General features: G+C 43.3%; 1 protein-coding gene across 1 annotated transcript in view; it reads right to left on the bottom strand.

The window, feature by feature from the left end:
• Window positions 1-548: 548 nt before the first annotated feature.
• The window catches only part of LOC139471784 (uncharacterized), a 33,644-nt gene continuing 9,908 nt past the window's right edge, over window positions 549-24,284 (bottom strand). The window contains exons 2-15 of the mRNA XM_071254277.1: window positions 18,114-18,849; window positions 16,835-16,904; window positions 14,876-14,956; window positions 14,652-14,745; window positions 13,581-13,805; window positions 10,786-10,985; window positions 10,124-10,221; window positions 9,588-9,623; window positions 8,105-8,209; window positions 6,287-6,399; window positions 5,487-5,733; window positions 3,242-3,373; window positions 2,004-2,073; window positions 549-1,280 (exon numbers count right to left, since the gene is read on the bottom strand). Coding sequence (XP_071110378.1) covers window positions 1,114-1,280; window positions 2,004-2,073; window positions 3,242-3,373; window positions 5,487-5,733; window positions 6,287-6,399; window positions 8,105-8,209; window positions 9,588-9,623; window positions 10,124-10,221; window positions 10,786-10,985; window positions 13,581-13,805; window positions 14,652-14,745; window positions 14,876-14,956; window positions 16,835-16,904; window positions 18,114-18,849 — 2,374 coding nt within the window. The 3' untranslated portion in view covers window positions 549-1,113. The remainder of the gene's footprint in view (window positions 1,281-2,003; window positions 2,074-3,241; window positions 3,374-5,486; window positions 5,734-6,286; window positions 6,400-8,104; window positions 8,210-9,587; window positions 9,624-10,123; window positions 10,222-10,785; window positions 10,986-13,580; window positions 13,806-14,651; window positions 14,746-14,875; window positions 14,957-16,834; window positions 16,905-18,113; window positions 18,850-24,284) is intronic.

The raw sequence follows: 24,284 nt of genomic DNA, 5'->3' as shown, positions 1-24,284 counted from the left end.
ACCCTGTCTGGCACTCGACATTAAGGGGGCTAAAACAAGGACTGGTCGGCTCGGAGTCAGTATACTGTGTCTGAGTGGGGTATTCATGTTAAACTGCGGCATGGTATCTCAGTGAGCTAGCACTATAAATCGGCATCAGTCCGGACTAGTACAAGCAGCCACACAAACACATGCACGTCGCTATATAAGTGCAATAATCTTTGACGCGACGTTAAACCCCATTTCACCTCACCTCACCTCAAAGTGATCTGAACATCAGCAATCAAGTGAGGAGGGTGTGTCTGTATTTGACAAAGTAGTGTGGTTAATTTGATGTCAGAGAGAAGCTATAAATATGTCTTGACCTTTAAAGAACATCATAATGAAAGCAAAAATTCATGTGAAGAATCTCTACATTTGTTGAAGCTGTTTCTGAGATTATTATGTTTTATTTTCACATATTGTCTACAACTTGTGACTTGACCTGGAAAAAGTCCAAGTTTGAATTACTCCATATGGGGTACATTTACGTTAATTCTCCAGGACACGATTGTCCTACGTATTTCGCATTTATATTAAGTTTTAGGATGAGTAATTTTAATCCATCCCCTCGTTGATTGTCTGATAGACACGGAGATTGTGCCCCTGGCATCAATGTTAACGTAGCTGGTGATTCGCTTATGGAGTTTGTGGAAGCCAAGATGAGATAACCTCTTGTGACGAGACCACACACTCGACTTCAGTCCCGATGGCGGTTTGATCTTAAAGGTGGGCTCCTCTCCATAGGTTAGACTGGGACTGCCATATTGACTCTAGCTGAGCAGACATTGCTTCTTCCCTATTTCACACGCACTCGACAAGTCCAGATTGTGATTTCATCTATAAAGAAGTGTCTTCGGGGTTTGGGCTGAGGCTCCCTTTCTGAATCATTATAAATCGTCTCGTCCCTGTTTAACTGGGCTCTGTTAATCTGACTGGCCACTGTGTAATGACGTAGATCGACGACGTTGGTGTAGCATAGCATTAAGGTACCCTAAGCCACACCTCTATTCAGGCAGTGGTGGTAAAGGGGTTAAATGGCAAAATACTACCATAATTTCCTCAAGGAATAGTCTACATCCGGGTATGAACGTGCTAGGACAGGAACTGTCTCGGTCTAGGCAGCGCAGAACGAGGTGCTGTTTTTGTTTGTTCTGTTTTGATTTTTCGGACCACCATTGGAGGTTTGAGTTGATCACGTGTCAGGCCGGATTGTCTCCCATTTGTTGTGTTTGTGTCTGGTTTGGTCTTCATCTTGAGATCTGGAATGAGAACACCAACTGCTGCAAACATGGATATTTAACCAAATGATTCCCGACCATTGCTTCTTGTATGATCTACTCAAATTAGTACCATTTAACATTTTCTGTGAACATGGTGGACATATATCAAGGGGTAATTCAAACTTCCAATTTCTTCAATTTCCAAGGCTATTTCCCTTTCGAATTCTGACACAAAGTAAATTGTATTCATGTCGTCATCAAAGGCTAAAGTCGTGCATTTCTCTCTGCCGGCTTGTGTCCATCGTCGCATTAGGAACCGCTCTTCGTGGGTTTGAATACAAGATTCGTGTGGTTTACCAAAAACAGTACAGGTTTAAGATCTAAATCACTTTTGAGTTTCTTCCTACAGTAAGTTGACATGCCGTGATGTTGGTTAGTTGGTTGGTTTGTTAATTAACGCCGCACTCAGCAATATTCCAGCTATATGATCGCGGTCTGTAAATAATCGAGTCTGGACCAGACAATCCAGTGATTGATACCATGAGCATCGATCCACGCAATTGGGATCAATGACATGCATCAACCAAGTCAGCGAGCCTGACCACCCGATCCCGTTAGTCGCCTTTTACGACAAGCATAGTCACCTTTTACGGCAAGCATGGGTTGCTGAAGACCTATTCAACCCCGGATCTTCACGGGGCTGCCGTGATGCAGCTGAAGTTGTTTTAAGCAGCGTTAGACAGTCTCACGCGCATCACCTACCGCGCACTGCTGTGTGCCTTGTGAGGTTCACCATGGATGTAGGGGCGCTGATCGGCCGTTTGTTGTCATGCTGTACAAATAAAAACAGCATGTAAGTGGCAGTTGTAAAAGTGTTGATTATTACTTTTGCTTTCGTTTATATCAAATAGACTGGTACTTAATTCAATCAGTGTATTCATATGTTGGGCATAGGTGAACAGGCAACGTACAGTAAACTACGGTTATAACGAACTCCAAGGGACTACTAATTTTAGTTCGTTATAACCGTAGTTCGTTATAAGCATATATACAGCATAACTACAGCAAATAGTCGGGACCAAAAAGTAAGTTCGTTATATCCGTCAGTTCGTTATAAGCGTGTTCGTTATAACCGTAGTCTACTGTAACACATTCTACAGTTAGGTTAAGAACCAGGGCCCCGTTCTACAAAGCGATCTTAGCGCTATGACTATCAAAATAAAAGCGACAAAACCCTTTTCATAATCATAAGAAACGTCTGATAAAAACAGAGTCCCTTGTAAAATTTCGAACATATCATAAATCTCTCCAAAATCAGATCTTAGTCCGCTACCTCTAGATGAAGATCTGAGGACTTCCACTTACGGTTCTCGTCATAACAACCTTTCAGAGCGTAGCTTACCAGATCAGAAAAGTGACAATTGGAATGTGTTTTCTCATCATGCAACCTGGTAAAGGTTAACACGTCCTTGTTTTAGTCCCTTAATGCCGAGCGCCAGACAGGGTAACAACAAGAACCATCTTTTAACGTCTTTTGGTATGACGCAGCCAGGGATCGAACACCGGACCTTCCGCTCGACCAACAGCCCACATATGCAGCAATGGAAGGGACTTTCCACAGCCCGTGGGAAATACTGCCGTATAGTTTCGGACACCTACCAGACAATGTTTTCGAATCTTGAATAGATAACTTATAAAAATATTTTTCAAAGAATCGTGTGGAATGGAAGTCGCCAGTTTGAAACTAGTACCGTAAGGCTCGAGGAAACTGCTTTCTGATTGGCTAATGTCCACTTATTGTAAGCATTTCAAAGTTCCGGAAAGGTCGTTCTGACGTGACCCGTAATTGGATGACCTCAGATGTCGTGGGACGTCGCTCATAATATCAATCACTGGATTGTCTGATTGTTTACAGCCTGGAATATTGTAAAGTGCACTGACAAACAACGAACTGAAATATACGTCACTTTAACTTGTAAGAACATATGTGGATTTCATACCGTTGCAAGCGTTTCAACAGCCTCGTTCCTGCGCTCACCGGATGCTTGAAGTAAGCTTGTATCGGAAGACTGGCGGTGCCTCCTAGATAGGTTCCGTGCGAGGAAGAGGGCGGTCAGTCCTATTGTTTGGGTCTGCCAATGAGAAGTACGAATTTAGTCTCCATAACTTACATGTACTTCGATGGGTTACACGTGACATTGCTTTTACCACAGTCTTCTTCTGCCCTTCGGGGCACGGGTGGCCCAGTCGTCTAAGGCGCCGCTATTCGCTGTGCAGACTTGCGTCCCTTGGGCACACCAGAAACCTATAATTGTTGGTTCGAATCCCGGTTCGCCCCGATTAAGTTTCTAGGTTTGTAGCACCATGCCCGGGCTCGTGGGTTTCACCGAAGTGGTAAACGTCTGAGACCTGCATCACTTCGGGCTTTCCTCCCACATAAAGCTGACACGCTGTGATATAACTGGATTACTGTTAAAAGCGGCGTTAAACCCAGCTCACTCACTCTTCTGATGGTGGCGGTCGGGTAGCCTAGTGGTTAGTGTTCGCACGCCACGCCGAAGACCCGGGTTCCATTCCCGACATGGGTACAATGTGTGAAGCCCATTTCTGGTGTCCCCGCCGTGATATTGCTGGAATATTGCTAAAAGCGGCGTAAAACCTGACTCACTCTTCTGACGGGGCAGGGTCCACGGTAGGGGGTTATTGCGTACAAATACTACATATGGTTTTCAAAAAGGTGGGGGAGGGTGGATCCGCCTTTATGGGGTCAGATATTTCACGTTTGAGATTCACGCCGATAATGAACCCTTCACTATTAGGGCCTTACTCGTCCTCGTGGGTTAAATAGGTGATAAATGAAGGGAACCAGACGACTCTCGTGTTTCTGTGCCATAAACATCACATATTAAGAACACAATTTGTATTATGCGAGCCTTTATCACACGAGTGAAATAATTTCTTTATCATAACGTCATTCTAAGAATAATAGGTGTTTTAGAAGTAATTTCAGTCAAAAAAGTAGATTTAGAAACCGCGTATGAATACAGCGCCTGAGTGAATTGACCAAAGTTTATCACATGGTGCTACATTCCTCACCACTCGCCTCTTTCCGTAACCTGCAAGAAGACTCGTCCCCTTATTGATGAATGTTATGTGCGAAAATACGACAAACCAATCAGAATGCGCGTATGATTTCAAGTTCTTCGTCAAAAAATCCCTCAGAAATATATTTTGATTTTACATATGTCTTGCATCTAAAAAAATATACCAAAGACACAGTGAAATGTCTTCAATCATACTGTATAATTCCGCATGTCCCGATGTGCTTTAAATTGCACCTGAAATATATCTTATATATGGGGAAATATATGTGAACCATTACGCAACGAGTTGACAATTGTTTTAGGTACGCCCGTTTGCGCTAAGACGGAACCCGGTCGCAAAAATGGCCATGAGAGGGGCACGAGTCGCTATTCGGCTTGTCCCGGAATAACACGAGTTGGTCACGAATGATAGTGCTAAAGAACTTGCAGCAATGTGTGTTTACAGAATCAGGGCGATTCACTGGGAATCCCCATCTGAGCATATTGGGGACGTGAGTCAAGAATTAATTGAGAAAGAAGGCATCGCATCGTTGTATGGAGCTTGAAATCCTGATATTCCAGTTTATCATAAAGATATGTGATACTGGTAATCGGCAAACTGTGACATCCCTGCTGGTTAAATCCACACACACCACCCCAACCCCCCCCCCCCCCCCCCCCCCCCCAACTTCGTCCTCTAACTTCGCCTCTCTGGGCGTCTTGGCGCCTCACCTTAGGCGTACCAGTATCTGCTGATCGCGGGTTCAAATCCAAGATTCGAGCCATTTATCATGTTTGGCCTGTCAACACCGTGCTCGTGTTCGTAAACGTGCTCGTAATCCTTTTTTGAGCTCGTGCACGTGCATTCCAGGGGGCACGGGTGGCCCAGTCGTCTAAGGCGCCGCGATTCGCTGTGCAGAGTTGCGTCCCTGACACCTGCATCACTTCGGGCTTTCCTCCCACATTAAGCTGACTAGATGTGATATAACTGGACTACTGTTAAAAGCGGCGTTAAACCCAACTCACTCACTCACTCGTGCGTTGAATGATCATTAGCAAGGTCATTGTCTAAGACTTTGGATTTTCCTCCCAAACCCATCTTCCCGATGCCCAAACCAAATTTACTGACTCATTGTAAGTCACTCTCCGAGTTTAGTGTTACCTTCTTCTTGGCTTCCTCTGGATGGAGACCCTGGTAATCCTGTTGGATCTTGTCCAGGATGAACGTCTTGGGTGGTGGTGGCGGCGGCGGCGGTTCTGTCGTCTGCTTGGGAGCAAGCTTCTGTCTGAGAGTTTCCCGTCTCTTCGTCAGGGCTTTCATCTTCCGTGAGAGATGCGCAACTCGGAATCTGTCTGCTGCTATCTGGGCTTTGGCGTGTTTGTTTTCTTCATGGAGGACAGTGTTCCATCTGAAACACGAAGCAAGGTTGTTCTGTGGAGAATCTCGTGGATAAAACATTCGTTTGGCATTCGAAAGTTCAGTGTTCAGGTTCCTAAGATAGCACGGGTAAGTGAAGCCCCCCAGTATACAGTATACTGACTCCGAGCCGACCAGTCCTTGTTTTAGCCCCTTAATGCCGAGCGCCAGGGATCGAACCCCGGACCTTCCGCTCTCCGGGCGGACGCTCTACCACTAGACCACGGAGGCGGTCGAAGATGTGATGAGTACGGGAGGACTGTTTTCGCGAGCATTTCCGATAGCAACTCTTACAGCAACTGTTCTGCTAGAGCTACCCTTTGCTAAATCCCAGGAATGTCATGGTTTAAGAATGTTATAACAAAAAATGATAAAAATAATTAATCCACTTTTACAGCTTGACACAATGAACACGAAGTCACTCTCCGAACCAGCTCATACTTCGTGGGTTCAAATTAGTTTACCAACCAGCTATGAATACTGAAAAAATATGGTGTGGAAAACGAGAATTATCAAATAAACTGTTTGCATTCATTTTAACTTACTCTTGGCCGTCGTCGTCTATGTCATTGTTGCGGTTATCGCCCTTGCTCTCGGCCATTTCTTTCGCCTTCCGCACGATGTCATCCGTCTTCATCGTCATCAAAACCGTTGTCTTCTACAGAAATTGAGGGGGATAGTGATTGAAACCTCACAGATAACTCAACAAGAGTTACCTCCCCTATGTCAGATTAACCAGCTTCTTATGAGCGCTACAACTTTGTCTGTCTCACAGCCTCTTTACCATACTATTTTCCCTTCCGCCCAGCCCTATTTGTAATGCAGATTATTAAATAAAGCAAGTCTAGATTTTCCTCAGGTTTTGGTTCCTGAATCTCCCATCTCAATGGTTTCCTTTTCTATTTCGGACACGGGTGGCCCAGTCGTCTAAGGCGCCGCGATTCGCTGATCAGAGTTGCGTCTCTTGGCCACGCCAGAAACCTATGATTCCCGGTTCGCCCCGATTATGTTTCTCGGTTTGTCAGTACCATACCCATGCTCGTGGGTTTCACCGAAGTGGTAAACGTCTGAGACCTGCATCACTTCGGGCTTTCCTCCCACATTAAGCTGACACGCCGTGATATAACTTGAACACTGTTAAAAGCGGCGTTAAACTCAACTCACTCACTCACTCAAAAGTATCAGAGACTAAGCGTAAGTCTAGCTTCAACTCACCATATATATTACAAAACACCGACAGGGCATACCTGGCACAGTCATGCTACGAATTCTTTGTTTGCCAAAACGTGTTTCAAAATGTTCCGCTGTGGATGTTAGGCGCTATTGAGAGTTGTGCTTTCTTGCACGCCAACATCCTATGCTCGTGGATTCGAATTCCAGATTTTCATTAATTGTAAGTTTTGGATTGTTAACATATTCGAGCTCGCGACTTCAAAGGGTGGTTGGTTGGTTGGTTGTTTCACCCGCACTCAGCAATATTGCAGCCACATGACGGCGGTCTGTAAATAATCGAGTCTGGAGCAGACAATCCAGCGACGGACGTCATGAGCATGAATCCACGCAATTGGGATACCATGACATGCATCAACCAAGTCAGCGAGCCTGACCACCCGATCCCGTTAGTCGCCTCTTACCACAAGCATAGTCACCTTTAATTTCAAAGGAGAAACGTCTGAGACGTGCATCACTTCAGGCTTTCTTCCCACATCATGCTGACTTGACGTGAAATAATTGAAATACTGTTTGAAGCGGCGTTAAACCAAACTCATCCATTCATCTCACAAAAACAGTTTCAGTGGTAGCCATGGTACTGTACATATTCAGAAGAATTTAGGCGTAGGTATATGTATACAAGATATTTTATAGTTAAACATAATAAATAGATAAACATAAATGGATTAATAAAGCTTTAAACAGTTAACCATTGCGTATACTGGTAATATTTTAGATTAATCCTGTAATCATTGTGAAATCAAGAATAGTCGTTTCTTTCCACACAAAAAAACAATGGAGGCAATGGGGCAACGTTAGCTCGTCACGCTGAAGGTGCGGTTCGATTCCCTCGTGAACAATGCACGAAGTCAACTTCTGGGCCCACTTCCACAAAGCGATCTTAGCGCTAAGATGATCGTAACTCCCATACTTTAACATAGGCTAACAATAGTCTTAGCGCTAAGATCGCTTTGTGCAAGTGGGCCCTGGTGTCCCCCGTTGTGATATTGCTGGAATATTGCTAAAAGCGGTGTAAAACCACACTCACTCTGGTGTTCCACACCGTGATACGGCTAAAACATTGATAAATGCGGCAAAAGAAACAACAACTGTCTAACTCACGCAGAAACCAAAGCACAAATGTGTCTTACTGTAAATCCCTCTTTTCCCGAAGGTGCTTCCATGGCCATACGGAGTTGTCTCCCCACTTCACTGCTCTCATCCAAGAGTTTCAGTAGCTCTCTGCAGTCTCCCTCCTGTGAACAACAGTCAATGCGGTGTAGAAATGTCGAAGCTATAATGCCATGCACACAGAAAAACGCTGACAGACAATTCTCGTGGATCTGTTATTGTTCGAGGACACTTGAATAACCTCAAGGGCCTGTCTGTGACGGGTGCCACCTTTTGGGGCGGGGAAACGATCACCTTTTCGCGAACACCTGATATCATCACTATTTGAAAGTAAGTGAGTGAGTTGGATTTTACGCCGCTTTTAACAGTATTCCAGTTATATCACGGCGTGTCAGCTTATTGTGGGAGGAAAGCCCGAAGTGATGCAGGTCTCAGACGTTTACCACTTCGGTGAAACCCACGAGCACGGGTTTGGTGCTGACAAACCTAGAAACATAATCGGGGTGAACCGGGATTCGAACAATCATAGGTTTCTGGCGTGCCCAAGGGACGCAATTCTGCACAGCGAATCGCGGCGCCTTAGACGACTGGGCCACCCGTGCCCCCCTATTTGATAGTGATTCATATAGACATGTTTATGATACAGTCGGAATCGTACAATCGACTCTGCTTTTCGTAGATATTTCCTATAATTATGGAAATGTTTCATGTTTTTAAATTAGCTCAAGTCAAACTTCACATTCAAAGAGATACAATGCTTATTTCCAATCTAGATCTAGGATGTAATTGTCCCCTTGTGTGATACCTAACTGAAGGTTTGATATACATGAAATATACCCGTAAAATATGAGTAAGCGTAAATGTTTCAATGATTTGAATCCAACAAGCTGAACCGTCAACAGCCTCCGATACAACCCTCCTTTGGAATCATTCTTGTTTTTCCCGATTCATTTAAGAAACAGACCGAGGAACTTGTTCATGTTCTACATATTAGTTCCATATGCTGTACCGCCTCCGTGGTCTTGTGGATAGAGCGTCTACCCGGAGAGCGGAAGGTCCGGGGTTCGGTCCCTGGTCGCGTCATACCAAAAGACGTCAAATGATGGTACTTGATGAAAAGATGGTGCTCGGCATTTAGGAGACAGGACAAGGGCTGGTCGGCTCGGAGTCAGTATAGTGTGTCTCTGTGGGTACCAGGGGCGGTCGGGTAGCCTAGTGGTTAAAAGCGTTCGCTCGTCACGCAGAAGACCCGGGTTCGATTCCCGACATGGGTACAATGTGTGAAGCCCATTTCTGGTGTCCCCCGCCGTGATATTGCTGGAATATTGCTAAAAGCGGCGTAAAACCAAACTCACTCACTGTGGGTACCATTAAACTGAGGAATTGTATCTCAATAGGCTAGGGCACACACACGTAGCTGTATGAGTGCAATGATCTTGAACGCGACGTTCAACCCCATTTCACCTCACCTCTATATGGCGACATTAAGTGGAGGGTACATACCCGTAGTATCTGCTGAATCTGGTCCTTTGACATTTGCTGAAAGTGGAAATACAAGTCTTTTGTGGCAGTCAACTTTGTACCAACAATATCAACATTTAAATGTCATATGTAAGATGTTTAACGACAGAAACTTGTTCATATAAAATCTTATCACTAGCACCACTGAATGAAGTATTCATCACTATTCTGTGCTGAGAATGTTTATATGTTTTGCTTTATGGTGTTGGTAGTGGAAAGAAAAATGATTTCAGAAAAGTGTTGTCGGTCGGATGAAAGTAGTCTTAGTCTTGTACTTTCCTTCCACATTGACCAACTTGACGTTTTTTTAATTTTTGAAATACAGTAAACTACGTTTATAACGAACAGGCTTATAACGATCTACGATTATTACGAACGAAACTAGTGGTCCCTTTGAGTTCGTTATAACCGAAGTTTACTGAAAGCGAACATACTCAACACTCGTGTAAAACACCGTTCTGGTACTGTGTGTGGACGGGTTTATGTTGTCAACACAGCAGCAAAGCGGAAGTACCCACCTTCCCGACATGCTTTGCGAGAACACGTGCCATGTCAGAGGGCATCTGCGTGATGGATCCACTCAGTCGCAGGCTGTCCACAGCCTCAGGGTCGTCATCTACAACGTAGTTTCTACTGAAATACTTAGCAACTTAATGTGCAGGAGGGAAGAACACTTTAGAATCCGATTCCATCTTCATTAGACCTAGGCCACAATGAACACTCCCTCGTCCATTTGTTTCAAAATGGCCGCAAATAGAGACATATATTTAAACTGGGCGGTCGGGTAGCCTAGTGGTTAAAGCGTTCGCTCGTCACGCCGAAGACCCGGGTTCGATTCCCGACATGGGTACAATGTGTGAAGCCCATTTCCGGTGTCCCCCGCCGTGATATTGCTGGAATTTTTCTAAAAGCGGCGTAAAACCATTCTCACTCACTCACTATACATGTATTTAAACATGGCCTGTATGCCTTGGATCTGAAATTCATTTTTGACAACCCTTATATTAAATTGTCAGCCCATCCGAAAGGTAATTTGAAGTGAGGAAAACGTAGTAATGGGTTTTTTTATGACCAAGAAGATCACCTGTAATATCAAAATAATCACCTATATAATTATCCAAAACACATTTATATGATAATGAACTTTGAGACAAGGATGTAAGAAGAAATAATTAACTACCCGCGGGGTCTTTATCTCGTGTGTCGGCGCTCCGGTTGGAGAGGGGTGTGCTGTGGCGGAGGCCGATGGCAGTGCGAGGGCGGGAAGGTGCACGTGAAGATGAACCGGAAGTAGGATGAGCTGAGATTTCACGCACGCGCATTGGCTCATATCGTCCACCTTTCACCATGAACCGATACATGTTTTCTTTGTTCCTCTCACTAAAATGATATGAATAAACACACATTCAACTCTGGGTGAAAGTAATTTCACAAAACCTATGATCATTTCGTTATATATGGGATCTCTTGAATCATAACCTTTGAATTTCACGGATCAAGAATCACAAATGCCCTCGATATATCAGATATATTGCCAAATCCGACTTTGTTATTCACAGATGTGTCATATTCACGTTTCAGGGGTGAATAACGGATTTTGTAAAAGGAGAGTGAGCATACTACCCGCCGTTAAAATAATTAACATTTAACATCTCTGTTTCAGTATTGGATAAAAATCATATTAATATTATAGATTATTATCCAATACAGAAACAGAGGTTCTAACATTTACAATTATTACAGCTGTTTATTTTGCCCCTTTCAAAGAATTCTGAATCAAGCATTGGCCATTAACCCGTAAATGCACTCAATGACCTCCTTGAAGTCCAAATGTCACATCAAAACCAGCCCAAAATGGAGTGAAATAAACATGTGTACATATCATGTTGACAAACACCAAGAAGTAATAAACACATCTGCCATGAAAGGTCATACAATCATTATCCCACAGCGAGAGTTGTATTAACTGATATTAACACACAGTGTGTATGTCAATAGTCCCTCGCATTGAGGTATTGGATGCCATTGAAACCACAGGTGTTCATCTACTGGAGGTGTATATTGCATGTGATATATATTATAATACCATTGTGTAGTTTGATTGAAGTCACATATTGCTGTCACCATGGAAATGACGTGTGTTGAATTGTGATTTATTACAGTATTAGAAAGGCTGCCTTGTCAGAACCATGCTACTTTGGGGGAAATGTGCAGGTATTTTTAATGTTAAATCATTATCTTGCATTATTTCTTGCTGAACGTAACTCATCCACGTCCCTACAACTGTGACAATCGAGGGACCATCCACCATTACATTAGTGTGATAGTGTGGTGACTATCTTTACCTCCCCACAATGAACCTCTACCTCCAATTAATGAACCTTTACCTCCACACAATAAACCTTTACCTTCACACAGTTAACCTTTACCTTCACACAGTAAACCTTTACCTTCACACAGTTAACCTTTATCTTCACACAGTAAACCTTTACCTTCACACAGTTAACCTTTATCTTCACACAGTAAACCTTTACCTTCACACAGTAAACCTTTACCTTCACACAATGAACCTTTACCTTCACACAGTTAACCTTTATCTTCACACAGTAAACCTTTACCTCCACACAATGAACCTTTACCTTCACACAATGAACCTTTACCTTCACACAATGAACCTTTACCTTCACACAATGAACCTTTACCTTCACACTGTTAACCTTTATCTTCACACAGTAAACCTTTACCTTCACACAGTAAACCTTTACCTTCACACAATGAACCTTTACCTTCACACAGTAAACCTTTACCTTCACACAATGAACCTTTACCTCCACACAGTAAACCTTTACCTTCACACAATGAACCTTTACCTTCACACAGTTAACCTTTATCTTCACACAGTAAACCTTTACCTTCACACAGTAAACCTTTACCTTCACACAATGAACCTTTACCTTCACACAGTTAACCTTTATCTTCACACAGTAAACCTTTACCTCCACACAATGAACCTTTACCTTCACACAATGAACCTTTACCTTCACACAATGAACCTTTACCTTCACACTGTTAACCTTTACCTTCACACAGTAAACCTTTACCTTCACACAATGAACCTTTACCTTCACACAATGAACCTTTACCTCCCCACAATGAACCTTTACCTTCACACAGTGAAACTTTATCTTCACACAGTGAGTCTTTACTTTCACACAATGAATCTTTACCTTCACACAATGAACCTTCCCCTTAACACAATGAACCTTTTATTTACCTTGCCATAATGAACCTTTACTTTAACACAATGAACCTCTGCTTTCTTTTACTCTTTATTTTTCCTTTTTCTAGAATCAGGATTTGTCCCCAATCATTAACTTTTAATGAACTGATGCTCATGCCATCGAGCACTGGTTTGCCTGGTCCGGGCACGAACCTATTAGCGAGCTCTTAACGTATTGTGTGAGTGGCGGGTGTAACCGGTAGAGCAGAACGTTCTTACCCTTTTCGCGAACACCTGGTGTCAAAACACATATTCTATGATCCATTCATATAATTGTCGCTACTATTTTCCTTTTACGCCCGACCCGTGAAGATCCGGGGTAGAATAGGTCTTCAGCAACCCATACTTGCTGTAAAAGGCGACTATGCTTGTCGTAAAAGCCAACTAACGGGATCGGGTGGTTAGGCTCGTTGACTTGGTTGATGCATGTCATCGATCCAAACTGCGTGGATCGATGTTCAGGATGGCAATCACTGGATTGTCTGATCCAGACTCGCTTATTTACAGACCGCCGTCTTATTGCTGGAATATTGCTGAGTGCGGCGTAAAACAACAAACCAAACCAAAACCAAAATCAAAGTTAACCTTTTACGCCCAGTATGATCTGTTTTGGCATATATTCTGAGACTGGTTATTCATAATTATTATATTATTTTATCTGTATCAAATTTAAATGAATACACATGTATACATACCATGCTGTCGGTGGTCTTGTGCGCACAATGCGCGGGTCGCGTGTGTTCATGTACTTCAAGTGCCCCCGTTCTTCCAGACACTGTCTGACAGCCTTGTGTTTGAAGTCATTCCAAGTATGTATAGTGTAGCCTCGTTCACGCAGATCGTGCTCATCCGGGTATTCATTACGATGCTGTTCTATGAGATTATGAAGATGATCTTTGCTGACTATTTCAAACGCTGACCTGTGGGAAGAGACCAGAAACGTATGAAAGACAGTTCGACATATCCGTACAGCAATACGGTAAAACAACTTATAACTCGATCCACATATCTCGAGTAATCCGAAGTACGAGACAAGCGGAGTGTAGATAGGAGCTAAAGATAAGGCCGCGGCCACACTAGTTCATCGTCTGAAACTATATTCGTAGTAACAAAACGGACTTAAAGAAGCTTCACGGTATTTCCACCCTCTATTCGAGTTAAGCGAACATCGCTCTAAAACTGAAACAATTGATGGTGCGGAGTATTATCTTATCTGTCTGGCTACTTCGTGAACTTGAACTGGAGTACTTACTGCATCAAGTCAGTTCATAGTATTCCCTTTATGTCGAAACACTGGTTATATCGATACTTCGAGTAAACCGTACGAAAGTAGCATGTCACCTGTACCGAGGCACATAAAACCAATTAAACATATACATTATTTGGTCTGCATAAACCCTTTCACATAGCTTCACGTAAAGAAAGTCACCGACATTATGAATCAGATTAACCATTAATATTCCGTAGATGATATGTCATTATTTTCTGATTGAACATATCAAACTATCAAGTCTTGGTCAATTAATTTTATCATGAAAATTGGAATTTGGAAATAATGTTTTTAACTTGTTTCTTGGTTACGACAATGTCATTTCCAATACAACATATATAATATATATGACAGAATCGGGTGAGTTTTTTAAAACATGTTTTCCAAACTCTCACGCCGCAGCAAATAAATATTACAAAAAACGCTTCACTTTATGCCGAAGTTTGTTGTACGATTTGTATTTCCTTCAGACGTTCGTCGACTTAGCGTGACTTACTTGTGTACCTTGAAGATGGTCGTATGCGAGGCCGTTGTGGCGGTGCAGTAACTCCCCGTCTTATCGAGGATGCACTCTTCGCCGAAAAAACTCCCTGTAACCGAACAGGAAAGGTTAATTCACATGGGCTGGGGTTGTGAACGATGCATCTGACCCCTTCATGGCTAACCTATGACCCGACCTTCACCTCGATAATGAGCCTGCCATAACCTTGAGACACTCACCTTCTTCACAAGAAGTAAGAAGGAAGTTGGACTTCTGACCAGTTTCCGGGACGTAAACCTCTTTGTAAAGCTGACAGCGACCTGTATTCAGTAGACAAACATGGTTGGATGTGTCAGTAATATACATTACAGATAGACAGACATTTTATTCAGTGTAAGGCCACTGGCCGAAAATACATTATCATAGCAGAGATTATCTTCCCGAGGCAAGAGCGTTAACTGACTTTACAAGTCCAGTTTCCACCCTTGCCGAACTTGGCTGGAATTCCTGGGCTCGATCGTAGCGCCACCAGTGGCTATTACGAGTTATGTCCATTCTATGCCTCTCCCAGATGGACCAATCAGATTCCACCTCTCGTATCACATGCATTTGCTTCAAAATGGTGGCGCACAGTCAAGACGATCTGATCGACCATCAAGATCTATTTTGTGATAAAACGGTTCTTACTTCGCGACGTACATCAAATCACATGAGCACCTTGATTAAAAACATGAAAAGATTCGGAAAATATCTGTTGTCAACGAGTTGGCGATGCAAATGCGTTGCAAATCCTGCAATCGACCGAACTCTGCATGACAGTTTAGGAACCGGATTTCAATTTCGGTGCGCGATTTTGATTGGACTATGCATAGACTCGTTTGCCCAGCCAAAATGTAACTCCATAATCCCAGCCTAGTTCGGCAAAGGTGGAAACTGGACTTTTATAGTCAGTTAACTCTCTTGCCTCGGGAAGATGAGCAGAGATATAACAGAAGTAGATGTGTATTTATATCCAAAACAATTTAAGGAACAGTATTTCTAATTTGATTTACCTTCAGGAGGAATATAATATGTTGTGCAATAGTAATCATTTTCAATAGGAATAAACCCGTGAATATCCGGGGTAGAATAGGTCTTCAGCAACCCATGCTTGACGTAAATGGCGACTATGCTTGTCGTAAGAGGCGACTAACGGGACTAGCGGTCAAGCTCGTTGACTTGGTTGATGCATATCATCGTACCCCAATTGCGTAGATCGATGCTCATGATGTCAATCAGTGGATTGTCTGGTCCAGACTCGATTATGCACAGACCGCCGTCAATATAGCTGGGATATTGCTGAGTGCAGCATTAAACAATAAACAATGAAAAACAACAAAAAACAACAATAGAAATAACGAAAGTGTTTTGTCTGATGATAACATCTCCCTGGCCCATTAGGCACCAGTGTTTTGTTTCGGAGGAGATGTCACCTTTTTATCGCTCTTATCACTGACTTATCGCAGAATGTATCTCGCGTATTGACATCTACAACCAATCAAAATAAAGCGAGAGCTCGGCGTCAATCTACATTCAAAATGGAGGCCTCGTGCGCGCTAACCCCCGGCATGTTTAACGCAAATGAGTATCAGAAGTTGCTAGACATGTAGGTGAAGTTTTAACTAGAAAATACTTTTACGTATAAAGAAAGGAGTTGTCCTTTTGCTGTCCGACTGAGTCGTTCCCAGTTCGATATACAGTAAACTACGGTTATACCGAACTCAAAGCGACCACTAATTTTAGTTCGTTGTAGCCGTGGTTCGTTATATGCATATATACAGCATAACTACAGCAAATAATCGGGACAAAAAAGTAAGTTCGTTATATCCGTCAGTTCGTTATAAGCGTGTTCGTTATAACCGTAGTTTACTGTTGTATGAAATAAGGCGATAATCCGATTTAATCACGACAGAACGTAATTTCATGGGATCATTTGAACCGGGCTCGAAACGAAGCAAAGGTATCAAATGAGATCAAATGCTCTGGATAATCGAATACAATATTGCAGTATACCATCATTGACTTACAGATACGGGTTTGACTTTTTAGAAGGTTCCAATTCTTTGGAATAATATAATAATAATAATAATTTCACGAATGTTTTGTGCAAAACATCCAAAAGATGACGTTTTGTGTGTGCACATATTTTCATCACCTACCCGAATAAACGAAGAAGATGAAATCCGAAGAGTCCCCTTGTGCTATGACCTGACGATTGGGAGCAAAGTCCTGAAAAAACACATGTTCATCATTTCAGAATATTTGTAACTATGTCCTCTCGGAGTTGATCAGTCGTCTAAGGCGAAGCAATTCGCTGTGCAGAGTTGAAACCTATGATTGTGGGTTCGAATCCCCGTTCACCCCGATTATGTTTCTAGGTTTGTCAGCACCATACCCGTGCTCGTGAGTTTCACCGAAGTGGTAAACGTCTGAGACCTGCATCCCTTCGGGCTTTCCTCCCACATTAAGCTGACGTACCGCGATATAATCGGAATACTGCTAAAAGCGGCGTTAAACCCAACTCACTCACTCACTCTTTGCAATGGTCTCATATGTTAGTTTTCCGTATCTATCAACACTTGCAAAGCCTCTAAATTGGTTGTATAGTAGGCATGTGGAGGATATTTCCGTATTTGACACACCAGTGACCAAACTTATGTCGATGCACTTCCCTATTTTGATTTGTAATATACGTTGCCGTGTTTGTTCAGGTGAACACATGACTTGCCTTTGCAAGTGTTTGTGACGGGTGCCACCGGAGCGGCAGGATATGCTCTTCTTTTCGCGATCACCTTGTATCATCAGTGTTTGATAGTGATTCATAAACACATTGTCGAAATCGTAAATGGAAGATATTACCTATTGTTATTAAAAGGGTTCAGTCGCTTTTATTATTTATTATTTGATTATGTGGAAATTCAAGTGTTCTAATAATAAGTGACTGTATATTATTTTGAAACATTTTATGCATAATGATGCAGCAGGTGAACTCAATAACACCCTCCTCGAAACATCCTTAAGTGAGTGAGTGAATGAGTATAGTTTTCGCCACTTTCAGCAATATTCCCGTAATAGCATGGCGGATGACACCAGTGAGTGAGTGAGTATGGTTTTACGCCGCTTTTCTTTCCTTTCTGTCATTTGATTTATTAACTGTAAAGAAGCAAACACGTAAATCTATGGGAGAGACCAATCTTGTGCCCAATCCTTTTCATGAGAATTAAATATGTTTAAACTAAACCTCGTTAGTCCGGACCCCGTAAATACCACCCATCATCCGGGTGATCTTGTTGAGGACGAGTTTTATAAACAAGACACCATTACTCCGTATCCAAGACTCGTTTATCCGGACGCGTACGATTTCTATGGAAAGGTACCGTCCGTGTTAACGAGGTATTACTGTATTGAAATAGACAGAAGTACATGATAATACCCCACCTGTCGGTAAATCTTATCCAGTATCTTCTCTTTCGATTCCTCGGGCATGCGCGATAGGACACAGTGACCACGTGACATGAATGCACGTTTTTCTTCATCATACAACTCTGAGTATTTCTCCACTATAGAATGAAACTTTTGTCTGTCAATCCTGAGAAACTCGCACCTCTCCTTCGTGTAGACCGTAGCGGGAGGGGACATATCCTCGCTAAGTCCTTCCAACGACACTAAGCCAAGGAACTCCCCCGTACCGTGATTGTAGATGATATTCGGCTGATAAACACTGCGTGTCTCCGCCATTTTCATGTCATAGGTCACCTCCACACCTCCCTGAACTATGTAATAGCAAGACAGGCACTCTTCATAGGGTCTCTTCACGATGTACTGAAACGCTCCATACGATTCAAACGTTATCACGTGACTCAACGCGTCCTTGACATAGTCGTGACCTTTGTGCACGAGTTTTAAACCTTCAACCACACTGCGCATGACCATCAGCTCTGATTTTGTGAGCGGTTCCGGTTCGCAGTTTGGTCTTACGCGTCCGTTGCGTGACATTATTCTTCTCGCCTCATTCGTGATGACGACATTTCCTGTGGAGACGAACAGACGTTTGTTGAAGATTGGAGGTGGGTCTTTTTCTCTGTGTTCCTCCGCGTCTTTGTCTCTCTGGCGGGCGTAGTCTTCGTAGAAGCGTTGGGACTCCATGACGGTGTCCACCATCTTCTGCATACGCCTGAAAATAGTTCCATGATTAAAAAACAAAATTATAAAAAAATTGTAACAAAGCGGGCGTTCTTCAATTAAATAATTACAGCATTTTTTACAGCTTTTATGACAAGTTTAATACTGTTATTTGTTGCGTCCGTCAGAATTCACGTGATAGCTACATTGTGGACACTATCCATTTATCGTTTTCATCAACATCTCACCAACGTTTTGGTCTTAAAAGTGCAAGGCAAACCTGTGGCCGGTAGTGTGAGGATAAAATGTTAAACACCGTTGTGTCGAACATGGATGTGTCGAACTTACGCTTGTTTCGAAGTAAAAGCTTGGTCCCGGTGTAACCCTTCTTTAAGATCATTTTCGGTTGCTTCGAACCTCGCGACGGATAACGTAGGTCCCTTCAACTTCGACACAACGTTGTGTGACTGTACAACATATCTGCCACACGATCGGTCAACCTCACGATTATAATATTTTCACTGCCTTTTGTTGTAACTATATGAAGCATAGGATGAAGTATCCACTATATTTATACACGTCTCCTGCGTCACTTTGGGACTAGCATGCATGAAATGTGTTGGACTAATCTGCGTTTTGTTACTGTAGTTTTATCATAATAGTGAGTCAATAGGTGAGTTTTCTGTCGCTTTTCCCAGCCAGAACGGGTGCACCGAGAATGGGCTTCACTCGCAGCAGCCATGTAGGGTCACATGATCACCTGGTTGTCCCATCGCCTCTCGTTTTGCGTATAATGAAATAAGGATACACATAACACTGCCACTGTAAATACGTGCCTGTGGGTTTCACCAAATTGCAAGTGGTTAAAGACGAAGACTGGGAATACGCCACTAGTGTTCTTTCTTCTCATATCAAGGGGCACGGGTGGCCCAGTCGTCTAAGGCCCAGCGATTCGCTGTGCAGAGTTGCGTCCCTTGGACACGCCAGAAACCTATGATTGTGGGTTCGAATCCCGGTTCACCCCGATTATGTTTCTAGGTTTGTCAGCACCATACCCGTGCTCGTGGGTTTCACCGAAGTGGTAAACGTCCGAGACCTGCATCACTTCGGGCTTTCCTCCCACATTAAGCTGACACGCCGCGATATAACTGTAATACTGTTAAAAGCGGCGTTAAACCCAACTCACTCACTCACTCACTCTTCTCATATCACTCTGACATACTGTGACAAAAACGAAACACAGTTCAAAGCGGCGATAAACCCATCTCACTTACTCGCTAGTTACCAGATGAGTGAGTGAGTGGGTTTAATGCCGCTTTGAACACTAGTTCCGTTTTGTCAAGACGTATCTGCAAGAAGTGATGCGGAACTTACTACTCCTTACTAAGGTGAAACCCACGAGCACGGGTACGGTACTGACAAAGCAAGAAACATAATCAGGGCAAACCGGAATTGGAACTCTCGACCATATTTTCCAGGCACGCCTAAGGGACGAAACTCTGCATAGCGAATTCCGGTGCCTGAGACAACTGGGCCAAACGTGGCCCTTTTACAAAATGATACTTCAACGTTATTTCAAACACAATGATATTCACTAAGACATCCTTTGTAATGTCCATTAATATGATATACGATATTCTGACACCACATGGACCGCCTCCGTGGTCTAGTGGTAGAGTGTCCGCCCGAAGAGCCGCGTCATATCAAAAGATGTTAAAAGATGGTACTTGATGTTATCATGTCTGTCGCTCGGCATTGAGGGGCTAAAACAAGGACTTGTCGGCTCGGAGTAAGTATACTGTGTCTGAGTAGGGTATTCACGGCATGGTATCTCAGTGGAATAGCATTATAAATCGGACACCGGACAATTACAAGCACACACCGATGCATGCACGTCTCTATATAAGTACAATAATCCTGGACGCGACGTTAAACCCCATTTAACCTCACCCCACCTCTGACACCACAGAGTTAACAAAGCATATGAGATTTCCATAGTGACTTACCGTCTCTCAAAAACGAGTCGACGCGTTCTCTGTGTTTTCTTACCACGACGTCCCGGTCTAGAACTCATAGTTAAAATCTAACGCCACACAGACCTATGTCCCAGTGTACAGAGTAGCAATAACAAAACACCTCTCGCCTTGTCAAGTCTCTCTTCATATTATGACATACTTAGTAAATACCATACAGTCTTAACTCACGGGTCATAACGCACAACGTCTTCAAAATCATGCACTGGATTTATGAGCTCAACTTAAAAAGTTACGTATCGACTGAAATTAAATTAAACCGTCTCAACGTTATCAGGTATTACTTTATTATGACTTCGAAGGGCTACTTATAGCGTAGTCGATTGAAATGCGCAGTCTAATGTAAAACAAACTCAAGCCCCCTCATTGTCCATTCCTTATCCCCATAGAACCCGGGGTATGTCGCGAACTATACCTTGTTAATACTCAGGCCTCTTATTGATTATCAATAACTTGTTTGTGTTGTGAAAGGCTTATGTCAAGTATGAATGTGTAGTTTTCAAATATAAGTATAGGTTGGGGGATAAATATTGATTATATAATTGACAAATATCAATCTCGTTAAATTCAGATTCCCCACCCCCCCCCCCCCCCCCCCCCCACCCCACCCCCCACCCCCGATCTCATAGATTTATATATTATACTAAATAAATATAAACAATGCGATTTTGTTTAGATTGAATGTCTTGTTTGTTTTTCTATCATTATCGTTATCTTGTTTTATCTTCTTTAAACTTTAAAATCAAAATCATATGTTTATGTAAAATTCGTCACAATTATTGGGATACCGATTCTCTTATGATTTTGCGTGTTGGAAATCGGTAAAAACGAAACAATACAAAATGAACAGATGATTTTTTCCCGTATGTGCGGACCTCGTTATTCTGGATATCCAACATTGTGGACGTGATCTGTCTACCAAAAGAAACAAGGGACATTACTCCTTGACGGTGAGACCCGTTAAGATTCCGGGGTAGAATAGGTCTTCAGCAACCCATGCTTGCCGTAAAAGGTGACTATCCTTGTCGTAAAAGGCGACTAACGGATCGGGTGGTCAGGCTCGCTGACTTGGTTGATGCATGTCATCGTATCCCAATTGCGTGGATCGATGCTCATGATATCAATCACTGGATTGTCTGGTCTAGACTCGATTATTTACAGACCTTCGTCATATAGCTGGAATATTGCTGAGTGCGGCGTTAAACAACAAACCAACCAACCAGCCTTGACGGTGATTCGAAAACAAAATGTTAATCAGAACGTACTGAGTGAGTGAGTAGGGATTTACGCCGCTTTTAGCAATATTCCACCAATATCACGGCGTTTGACACCGGATATGGGTTTCACACATTGTACTCCTGTGGGGAATCGAACCCGGGCCTTCGGTGCGACGAGCAAACGCTTTAACCACAATGATACCCCGCCGCCCCCGTACTGACTGAATACAGTACCGTCCGGATTATAGAGGTTTCACTGAAACAAAGATCTGTAATCCATGGCGGTAATTCGTTATTCCGGCAAAAAATTAGATTTCAGTGTACATCTGATCATATTTTCACATACGCACGCAAACGCACGCACGCACGCACGCACGCACGCACACGCACGCACTGTTCTCTGCTGTTCTGGTTTCTACTCTGCTGTCAAATCTGTCCTTCACCCCACCCCGACCCTACCTTACTTAATACCAGGAACTGAATACCAACTGCCAATGAGTCTATTGTCGTGGGCGCTATTCTGCTAAACGCTGTGACCCCTGGAGGCACAAAGACAACAACATGTACGTCTTTATTCAACCCCATACACTGTAAGTAAACAGCGGAACCTGTTCCCTGACCTCATTTATTTCCGCACAAACACGGACAACGGTTCATGTTTGTAACGTTAAGCTTTCCTAATCCGTAGGAGACGGGAAATATTGTTACCATTCTTCGCAGATAATTAGCTGCACGCGTTTTCCGCCCCCAGCTTCCGCGTTTGAAATCCTACATTTGATGAAGCACGTTTTTATTTTGCTTGAGATAAGTTGCCACGGCGGTAATATATAACTGCAATACTGTTCAAAGCGCTTTGAACACCAGTCGCTCATTCACTCGGGGTAGTTGGAATAATATATCCCTGGAACGTCGAGGATGTTCATGACACGATACGTATCATGAGGTCGGGTGAAAAGGACTTTTGAGGATTGTTTCACCTATATGGCGACGCACATGCAGGTGCACATGCGCATGCGTGCGTGCGTGCGTGCGTGCGTGCGTGCGTGCGTATGTGTACGGCTGCTTGTACTAGTCCGACTTATGCAGCTTCATAGTGCTAGCGGTCGGTCGGGTAGCCATGTGGTTAAAGCGTTCGCTCGCCACGCCGAAGACCCGGGTTCGATTCCCGATATGGGTACACTGTGTGAAGCCCATTTCTGGTGTCCCCCGCCGTGATATTGCTGGAATATTGCTAAAAGCGGGGGTAAAACCATACTCACTCACTCATAGTGCTAGCTAACTGAAATGACATGCCACATTTGAACATGGATACCCCACTCTAACACAATATACCGACTTCAAGCTTTCCGGTCCTTGTTTCAAACCCTTAAGTGTCATCTTATGTATAACAGTTACAATGTTTGACCTGCCTGATTGAGTTTCATCCTACCCCGTAGGAAAGTGCTCATGCTGTCATCCACTGGTATTCCTTGACCCCTGTTACTTGTACCTTTAAAATAATGTCGAACCTTGGATCAAATTTCCCATCAGACAGTTTCAACCTATTTCTCAGAGTCGTAAATCTGGAATCGACACACCACGTCATTCAGCACGACTCGGCGGCATTCAGCACTCCTCGGTGGAGTCAAAATGTGGCTCGTGACATGTTTCGAGTGTTCCGGATTACGCGACATCTTCCGGTAAAAGTGGAGGGCTTGTTTACAGCTGACTGAGAGGCAATGAAGACGTACTGGACAGCGGTGTGTATTTGAACACGCTTCCAAACACATTACTATATCGGCGACATACGAGAAGTAATCTAACACTGTAGGGCCAACGCACGAACTACAAGCACAGGGCTGAGACAATTGCCAGCCTGATGCGAGGACATGGCAACTGAGCATTTGTTATTTGAGATAGTTTGGCCTCGGGCGTGGTCAAGTGGATAGAGGGTCTGTCCAGGTTCGTGTCATTCCAGTGACGTGTTATTACCCTGCCTGGCGGCTTTTGTTTTTGTTGGGTATCCATGTTAAACTGCGGCATGGTATCTATGTGGACTACGCATGCACGCACGCACGCACGCACAAAAACACACGTTCACGCACGTCGCCATACGTGCAATAGACTTGAAGCGACCTCACCTCACCTCATCTCAGCTCACCCCACTAAATGTGCATAAAAATTTAGACGGACAGGTCAACATGTGACCTTAATCCTATAACGGCACCTCTTTTACAGGATACGGCTTTCGCTTTGGT

Source organism: Haliotis cracherodii, unplaced genomic scaffold (assembly GCF_022045235.1).
Source record: "Haliotis cracherodii isolate W230 unplaced genomic scaffold, xgHalCrac1.p SCAF_23, whole genome shotgun sequence".
Taxonomy (NCBI): domain Eukaryota; kingdom Metazoa; phylum Mollusca; class Gastropoda; order Lepetellida; family Haliotidae; genus Haliotis; species Haliotis cracherodii.
Note: the sequence above shows the minus strand (reverse complement) of the source record. Positions and strands in the feature narration are given on the sequence as shown.